Raw genomic sequence first — 9450 nt, 5'->3', positions numbered from 1 at the left:
CTAGCCGATCGAACTTATGGGCCGATCGAACCTGGGAGCCGATCAGACATACTACGCCTCCTTAGTAAAATGAGGGTCAAGTAAAGAACGAGTTCTTGATTGCATTCTGTAAGGCCGAGCAGGCAATATCCCAACTAAGTGGTGGCCGGTCGGCCTACAGCTGGACCTACATACTCTTTTGGAAGTTTGTCTAAAAAAAGACAGAGAATATCCTACCATCAAATTGTCCTTTAGAAGTTTCTAGACTGTCAAAACATAGAGATTTGCGTTATCGTTTAATGAAAGGTGTTAAGAGTATTTTATAGCACGTCCTTTCTTAGGAAAACTTGAGAAAATGTGTTAATACTTTGAGATACATGCATAATGCAATAAGGACACTATAAAAGGGGTATTCCTTCTACAGGCGAAAGTATGCAATGCTACATTTTGACACACGCTCTTTACTACAGTATTCTTTGACTGTTCTCTTATCTTAATCGGATCATTGATTTGAGTGTCGGAGGGTCAATGTCGAGGACCCCTTCCCTAGCTTAACACTAACTCTCGCTGTATTGCAAGACAACGTAGAGTTTTCATTTAGTCAACAACAAAGTCGCGTCGCCAGCTCATCAGCTTCACCGATTTAGAACAAGATCACGTACGGTGGAAGGTTCCACCCTGTAAACACAGAGGTGGTGGACATAATTCGAGAAAGACCGCAATGTGCCAGATTGGTTGGTCCTATTCTAGAAATGCATCGATCTTTGTATAGAGAGGAAAGGAGTACTATATAAGGGATCTCCTCCTACAGGTACAGATAAACTTCGCTATCAGAGTTTACTGTTCTTCATTCTCTTTTTCAGCTCTCTGTCTAACTTTAGCATCGATATGCTTGCGTCAAGACCCCTTCCTAGTCCGGTGACTAACATTTTCTTCTCTCAATTCTTCTTTTTGACACACAGGATCGATCGTAGCACCAAGTTCCTCCTTCTCGGAGTCTTCACGCAGTCAACATCAAAGCCACCTAGTTAATACGCCTTCTTCCTCGATATCAGACAGGATCACCAAACTTCATCTCAAACAGATAGCTGCTGCAATAGAAAAAAAAAATTTGACAAAATTGATCATCACCCAACACTAGAAGGATCAAAGAACGAAAGGCCCGATCAAATTTGACCAGAGCAGACGAGAGAACATGCATACTCGATCATCAACAATTTCAACTTCATTGGGGCTCATCAAGAGTTTAATTCTTGGACAAAGAACGAGTAGGCATTATTCACTTTCTCTTGAAAAGAGCTCACATTCAATCCATTAAAATTGTCATTTCAACAGCTGTACACTAGGAGATTCCAATGGTGCTATTTACAAACTCTAGTTTGCTCTTCAAGTTGTCTGCATGAACGTTTGCATCTTCCAACAATTCAGACGTCTGACGGGATAGCGGTGAGTTCTCCTTGTCATCTTCCCTAAAACAATAAGAAGATTTATTCAGAGTAAATATCTTATCATACTGCTTATAACGAAAAACTGCAGCAATGTAACAAAGAGGGATATGTCAAATGATAAATGAAAGCACCAAGGCTAGTGGCTTGAACCTTGATTGCTGCAGTGTCGACGAACCGAGTGTCTCGAGAACAGGTATTGGATCTGTTAGTCTAGTTTTGATTGAACGGCATTGGATTCTTTCAACCTCAATTTCACCAACAGAATTCTTAGTTTTATCGTTGCAATGGTGATCCAACAACACTTGAAACTGAACCTATGCAGCCATATGCAATGTTTCAATGAAGATATGTCAAGTATGGTATATCAAGAATATGAAACTATCCAGTAGTGGATTTACCTGAGACTTTGTCCATAGAGGAAACGGTGCCTCATGCACATGCAACTCAAATTCAGATATGTACGAGTGATGAGCTTCCTTCGCAATCAGCATGGGATTAAAATCTGTCCCAACAGAAGAAGGATACACACTGGTTCCTCTCTTCATCCCTTTTCGTGAAAATTTACCATACTCTCTATCACCATGCTCACCAAATATATCAGAGTCGTCGCATCTATCTCTCATGTTTTTCTTATGACGAATGTCCCATTTCTGAAGTGCATCGACAACTAAATCAGCATCAGGTTCTGCTGATAGTTTGGTGTCAAAATCCTCCTTGCTTTTGGGACGTAATCCATATTGTATAATGGATCCGGAAAAGTACACGAGCAGGTAGTGCTTTGTCCGCAGTGAGCTGATATTATTATGAAGACGAGTTGCTTTGCAATGGTGGAAAACAGAAGCAATGGCCCCAAGTGTTGGATTAACCTTTCCTGTAGCAGATGCTGCAACACAGCTAACAGCATTCTTTAATCCAGGATTTCCATTCTTTATTCTGCTTACAGCTGATAATGTTACAGGGCTTCCACATAAAGAGGGGTTCTGTTCACAAAACTTTGAAGATAAAGAGACAGACTGTTTTGTTTTCGTTGCCAGAGATATTCCACTGCTGGAATTTGCAAAATCCCTCCTAGTGAACCTAATATTTGCAGCTCCTGAAGAACCAGTCGCAAATAGGTGACTAGTTCCCCTCGATGAGCTGATCATGATCCAGTTGCTGTCATCACTAAAACTGATGTCTTGTATAACCTAATGTAAAAAGGTGCATGAACTCAAGAAATCAAATTCAGCATATGCAATGAAGAGAAGAAGGCGATAACAATGTTTCACTACCGCATTAGTAATGCCTCGCCGTAACTTGTAGAGATGGATGCAAACTCCATTAGCATATGACTCCCCTGAGCTTGCATGCAGAGTAGGTATCACACGGAACACATTGATATTATGTCCATGAATGGAAGCAGTCGCTAGCAAAGTCCCACTGGGATCAAAGGATAATGCAGAAATAGGACTCCTATGTGCCATGAACTGCACTATCACTGATTTAGAAACAATATCACGAACTATAACCTGTTTGATTCAAATGAAAGAAAACACAAATTACACACTATTTCAGTGTGTCTTTCGATATGAACAATCATAAAGGATTCAAACTGAAAGAACATTCAAACAGAACCATACCATCCCACCCTGTTCCACCTCTGCAGGATCCCTATGCAGGTCGTCATCCCTTTCTAAGTAGGAGTTTCCATTCACTGTTGGAATGTTATTCACACCCATTAATTCTAAGTAATACTTGGAAACTGTTCTGTATCCAATATCTCCGAGAGTCACCAAACCAGCGGCGAGCATCTTACTAGATTCTCTTGCAAAATTTGTAACCGGACTATCATCTGAATAAGCTACTGTGGCAGGATTAATATCTTGATGGCTAATATGGCAATCACTTGAATTCGCAATTGGAGTTCCACTATGAGCTAACCATCTGGTTCCAACTGCAATTGGTCCATATCCTACAGTTCCAGCACCAAGACGATCTGAAACCACATGATGAGTAAGGATACTATATTCTGTCTCCAGAGTGAGAGCATTTAAACAATGGATCTGCATGTAAAATTGATGCTTAATAAACCTCTTGATTGAAAATAACAAAAGTTAAGGTGATCATCCCTACCTGTGAAGCTTGAGAAACAACAATAATTCGAGGACTGCACCTGACAGAGAAAATGGTTGATCTGAACTTCAAGGTATGGACGTACTCATGGGTCCTCAGGGAATAGAAGTGAACAAAAGTCAGCAAGAAACTGTCATTGCTCGGTTCCTGACCAAAACCACCAGCATAACCATTGAAAGGTGGATCATACCCATCATAATTGTTAGAATTTGCAGAAACATTTGAATTTCCGACTACAATCAGCAACGGCCGGTGATCTGCAAACTTATCGATTATCCCCTTAGATTCAATTGGATTCTTTTGCATTTGCAGAAAGGTTGCAGAAACATCATATCTTGATACTAACTGACTTATGTCATCTGAATGCTCAACATCCCAAACCTGGAAACCCGACCTGTAACCTAGCAAGAGAATTTGCCTGATATCACCTTCACACTCCAGTTTGTCAAAACCAGCCCAAAGCACCTATGTTATGAGCAATAAAATCTTAGTACAGACATATTCAATCAAATAAATATGCAGCATAGGTCAGATGGGAAATTGACTCATTATTTTGGGCATCAATTAATGGCACTCCAATTCCAATGTGGAACTAGTCAGGCCTTACAATGTAGGCTATGATATCTCTTCCTCAGAAACCAATTTTGAGCTGAGTATATTCACTTTTGTCTCTTTTTTTTTCCAAAAAATGAAGATTAACAGGTTAAAAAGTCTGTATGTGTTTACCTGATCATGAGCAGAGTGATCTTGAGAGTTGGCTATCGAAGAGACGATGGATGCCCCAGTCTTGCAGACACTGGATGCAAGATTGGAAGCACCAGAAGACACAATTTTCGACAAAGACCGAACTGAAAATGACCCATTGCTTCTGCCATTTTGGTGATCCCTTAGCATACTTTCAGGCGATCAAGAACCCAGATGCTCCAGCCTTGCAATAGCTTCCTATCACAACCAAAGCTGATCCTTTCTTCCCTTTTTTAGTCAACAAGAAACAACACGCTAACCGCAACTAGTGCACAAGACCTTCATGTTTTCCTCAAAAGAGAATCATATAATCAATTGAAAGGAATCAAGACCGTGTCTTTAATTTATACACAAACATGATTCCCGTGCGGAAAAGGGGAAGCCTGCTAAAAAAAACGCAGCTTTCTCTGAATCACCGGAAGCGATCGCCTGAAACACTGCAGGCGAATGGAAGGGAAATGGAAATCTTATCTTTCTTCTTAAGGCGAGACGAGGAAGACGAAGAGGCGGAGAAAGAATCGCTTCGTAAACACATAACCAAACATAATGAGCTGCACGCTCACGTCTCCCTCCTGACTACCGCTCCTATTTAATTTCAATTAAATTAATTACTATGATAGAAACTTATTAAGAATAATATTCCTCATACGTCTAAAACGGGCGATGCTAATGAAAATACTACTTTTCAACAAATGGGAATAAATTAAAAGTAAAATGAGTTATTGGTGCACCTTGTTCTTTTGATCTCGAGAAACAAAACAGCGTCTTTTTCTGTGCGTTGAATTGTTGGTTTTTTAGTGCCGTAGTGAATTGCTGACCTTGGGAAGATAAATAGGCAGGAATCGGAAGGTTGACTCAGAGATGTCGTCACCGTGTCGAGAACGTGAAGATTAAGGAGGTGGATTTTTGGAATCTACTCCGAGATTCGTTCGCACTCCGCTAGGATTGGCATTGTGCCAACCACCGACAATGCATCCGCCGTTCAGGGCTTGGTGTCCGTCATCGCCGATCATCACGGCAGGCATATCAGGGGAATATTTCTTTATGCGACACGGAAATAGAAGGAAAAAAAATCTTATCAAAAAAGTATTTATATGGAATATTTTTATATCTTTCCTTGTCATCCTTCATTGAAAAACAAACAATCTTATCAAGAATTAAATGAAAAATCATTATAATTCCTGAATATTATATTTGAAAGTGTTAATTCGGAAAAACTCTGTCGTGGAGGTGACGCTGCCAGGCCATTATGTCTCTCTTGCCTTTTAACTGCTCACTGCAAGCTAACTGCCCACAAAATGCTCAAAAGGTTGATGTTTGTCTTATAAATAGGAGTGGGTAAAAGTTGGATTAAATCGATCCAATTTAAATTTTTGATTTGGTTTATTCATAAATTTGATTTTTTTTTTCAAAAAATTGATTAATTTGGTTCAGATTTAAATTTAATTTTTTTTTTATTTATTGAAAATTCGGCTCGGTTCGGTTCGATTTGTTTGAAAAAAAAAAAAATTGGTTCAGTTCGATTCGGCTAATTTAGTTCGATATGATTCGGTTAGATTCAATTTTAATCGAATACTCATCCCTAATTACAAATTTATTGGCTTTCAAATAGTTGTTGGATTGATATGGACAATTCAGAAACAAAGACTTAATTATTTGTCAGTCGCTCAAAGGACCTTAAATCTTTTACCAACAGAAGTTGCATCACTGACCTAAAATGGTTGATTTGCTTGATTAGAAATCTTTGGAGTCCTGATCTATTTTTTTAAGATCAATCCATAATTGACACTCAAAGCAAGTCGAGTCTCAAAATTGTACAGTAATCAGATGAAAAAAAATATTAGAAGCCTTGTTTATTGTTTTCCCAAATAAGAAAAAAATGAGATACTCTGGTTTTCCTCCTTTTTTCTATTTTGAAGCTGGAAGATAAAACTGTCTGTGAAACTTTGCTTTGCTTTACGATCATTTCCATGGTTTCAGAATTGAGAACGCAATTAGAGCAGCAACTAATATAAAGATGATTATAACTATTATCATGCACTTTCTTGATTTCTTTGAAAGGTTTTTCGCAATCCGCAGAGCATCTGTACCAGATTGCACGTGGTTCATCGCGTTGGATACCTGTAGAGTTGGCATTGTGATTATATAAACAGTGTGCCAAGATCAGGATGATACAAAAACTAATTCTATCCATGGCCTGAATAAATGAAGACAAACCTGAGACTCAATGTTATCTAGGATCTCTCCCTGTGCCTCCACCAATACAGCCATGTCCATAAACACCTATGTGCCAAAAGAAAACGAAAAGAAAAAAGAAGAAATCTTATGGGCAGCTTATTTGAATTTTCTGCAATTTATTCGTTTATTCTGAAACAATTACCTGATGCAAATCTAGTAGTTTTTTCTCTATCTCCTTCACAGCATCATGCCTCTCTTGGATCTCCTCTATTGTGCCAATTACCTGGAGAACAAATTCATAATATTCTGAACAACTAAAAAACTTACCTGTAAGTTAATGTTCTTGTTCATAGTTAGTACTCAATAGAGAACTCAACATACTTGCCCTCTTCCCATTTCTTGAATTGCCTTCTGAAATATTTGCTCACTATTTCCGGTTTCAATTAGGTGATCAATCACCTACATAGGCATGAGAAGCTCAGTCTAAGTCTATATATCCAGCATGATTATTTTCCAATAGCATATAGCGATGATGCTTACCTCGTCAGTTGGTCGAGTTCCAGTTACTGCCAAATTTAGAAAAATTCAGAAATATTAAATCTATGTATGTACTTTTGTCGGAAAAGAAGAAAGAATGAAACCTGTGAACACCCCTCTTTCAACAGCCTCTCTATAGTCATTCTGGATAGTTTGCCTCAAAATCTGCTAGAAATTACTTTAATCAAATATTCTACACACTAGTAGCCAACCTCAAATTGTATGTTAATACAAGTACCTGGAAGTCATTCATTATATCCTTCAATTTCTTCTTAAGTGCACTGGAGTTGGACATCAATGATTACAATGAGAGAAAACATTAGTCATGGATTTTTATTTTCATATCTAAAACACATCAATTTAAGTTGTGTGTATAAATATCATCATATGCATCTTGTTAAAACATACTTAGTCAATGCCATCCTCGATCGATCTACACCGGTTCCCTTTTCACATCCGGGCTTATTTCTGTTGGTTAAGTTCTAGAGAATGGAACCAATAAGATTGTTATCATAATCTTTTCAAATGATGCTTGTAAAGACAGATGACACAGAGCTATCTGCATCAATAATTTTTTAAAGAATAATACATCTCTGTCGATATCTTGTAATTTGTGTTTTATTTTGTGGGCAATCTTTCCAACTTCATTGACATCCTTCTCCATTTGCTGTTTAATCTCTGAAAGAGTAAGTTTAATTCATAGCTGATCTGTAGTTGATAACAAACAATTAGATATATAAATAAACTTGCTCGCTACCTTTCATCGCAAATGCTCTAGTGGCACCCTTGGACTTTTCATTTGATTCCTGGTTCATTTGATTGATTAATATTAGTTAACAAGTCTTTCTTTTACTGATGAATACATTATACAGCAATTTTAATTACTGAAACACAGGGTGATATTACAGTTACTGAAACCATAAAGACCTGATGGTTTTACCTGAAGCTTGTGAAGATGATTGGAGATCTTGTCTATCATCTTCTCAATTTCTGATACCTAATAATAAAAAAGAACAAGCAAGATGACAAAAAAGTTGGAAATAAATACATAGAAACTCAATTGTAGTATTTATAGATATCAAAATACCTCTTTTTTGAAAAAGGAAGAAAAATCTCAAAACCCAAGTTTAGTGTTTTAAATAATTATTACCTGATCAAAAAAATCATCCATTCCATAATCTGGTGCACTTTTGAGTTTACCAGACTGGTTTCCTAGCTCAATATCGCTCTCCATGAGAGAGTCCTTTCTGAAGGAGTCCTCCTTCAGTTTCAATGAAAGATAATGAAGCACCAAAAACTAATGCAAACATTTTTTTAGCTAGCTCTAAAAGGGGAAAACGAAGGTCTTCTTCTCTATAAGAAAGAGATGAGTACCTTGAGAAGGTCATTCATTTTATGATTTTCAGCTGAAACGATCAAAAAAGAAGGAAAACAATTGAAGGATGTCCTTTATAAAGAGGATGATATAATGCTGGCCTAAGAATGAGCATGAATGGAAGAAGACAAAGGATCAAGCTTGCCATGGCGTTGAAATACATTGCTTAGACTTTGTGATCTTCGCCAACTGAGAAGTGACAAGTTTCTTAGGATCAAGAGTTTTTTATTTGTAGACATTTGAATGCTTCTGAAAATAGTACTCGGAGCTGGCACAACACAAAAAACATGATAGCATTGTGAACAGAGAAAGCAAAAGACAACTCCTGCAAATGGATTAGGTGCAATACGACATTATCGTTGGTAGAAAAAGGCTATACACTGCAGGAAACATCCAAGAATCCTTATGCCAGCTACTGGAATTTTCACATCCGCTACTATACAGTCTGGCCTATGAATGACCTTGATCTTATCGTTGGAGAAGAATGTAAAGAGTTTTGTTTTTGGCAGTTCAGTGTATTCTCACATGACTTATTTTAATGTAAAATTTAGTTTTAAATTTAATTAGATGAGTATGCTATTAATTTACAGAGTTCATTCTATCATAAAACGATTAGGCATTTAAAAGAAAAAAAAAGAAGCCATCTTCTTAATATTTAGATAAATCATTGTATTTATCTGAGAGATATTGATAGCATTCTAATTTCAATAAGTATTTTACATGACTCAGCAAATGATACTTCGATTTAAACACACTTGCTCAATTGAGGACTGATGACATAAGTTTAATTTATAACGGTGAGTTATTATCAATTTGGCCATAAGAGTTTTAATTATGATAAATTCTATAAACTAATAAATCAAATCTCTTTATTTGGATCACTCGTGAAAGTTTTAAAATAGTTACTTTTCAATAATTACTAAGGCTTCTATTTTCTGAAAATAAAAAAAAAATATTACATAAAAATAATCAAATACTTTTTTATCTTTCGTCTCTTCTAATTTGAAATTACAATTGGAAAAGCGAAATTACGAAACTACTTGTGCAAGTATTGTTTAATATTAACTTTTTTTTAAG

The 9450-nt window shown here is 36.9% G+C and overlaps 2 protein-coding genes across 3 annotated transcripts; both read right to left on the bottom strand.

Moving 5' to 3' along the window:
* Nucleotides 1-769: 769 nt before the first annotated feature.
* On the bottom strand, nucleotides 770-5120 carry LOC122027954 (autophagy-related protein 18f-like). Its single transcript, XM_042586968.1, has 9 exons — nucleotides 5015-5120; nucleotides 4266-4868; nucleotides 3540-4004; nucleotides 3047-3469; nucleotides 2699-2935; nucleotides 1826-2614; nucleotides 1578-1741; nucleotides 1183-1448; nucleotides 770-1070 (listed from the first exon to the last, which is right to left on the bottom strand). The coding sequence occupies exons 2-8, from the start codon at nucleotides 4431-4433 to the stop codon at nucleotides 1322-1324; spliced, it is 2373 nt and encodes a 790-aa protein (XP_042442902.1). The 5' UTR covers nucleotides 4434-4868; nucleotides 5015-5120; the 3' UTR covers nucleotides 770-1070; nucleotides 1183-1321.
* Nucleotides 5121-6028: 908 nt separating this feature from the next.
* LOC122027376 (syntaxin-132-like) lies at nucleotides 6029-8591 on the bottom strand. Of its 2 annotated transcripts, none has more exons than XM_042586325.1 (13): nucleotides 8373-8591; nucleotides 8149-8259; nucleotides 7939-7995; nucleotides 7756-7804; nucleotides 7588-7676; nucleotides 7407-7480; nucleotides 7237-7279; nucleotides 7103-7163; nucleotides 7002-7027; nucleotides 6843-6920; nucleotides 6664-6744; nucleotides 6501-6566; nucleotides 6029-6404 (listed from the first exon to the last, which is right to left on the bottom strand). In XM_042586325.1, the coding sequence occupies exons 1-13, from the start codon at nucleotides 8388-8390 to the stop codon at nucleotides 6246-6248; spliced, it is 912 nt and encodes a 303-aa protein (XP_042442259.1). In that variant the 5' UTR covers nucleotides 8391-8591; the 3' UTR covers nucleotides 6029-6245. The 2 variants fall into 2 exon arrangements, with proteins under 2 accessions (XP_042442259.1, XP_042442260.1); XM_042586326.1 differs by having other exon boundaries at nucleotides 8149-8256.
* Nucleotides 8592-9450: the final 859 nt, after the last annotated feature.

This window comes from Zingiber officinale, chromosome 10A (genome assembly GCF_018446385.1).
Source record: "Zingiber officinale cultivar Zhangliang chromosome 10A, Zo_v1.1, whole genome shotgun sequence".
NCBI classification, from domain to species: Eukaryota; Viridiplantae; Streptophyta; class Magnoliopsida; order Zingiberales; family Zingiberaceae; genus Zingiber; species Zingiber officinale.
Note: the sequence above shows the minus strand (reverse complement) of the source record. Positions and strands in the feature narration are given on the sequence as shown.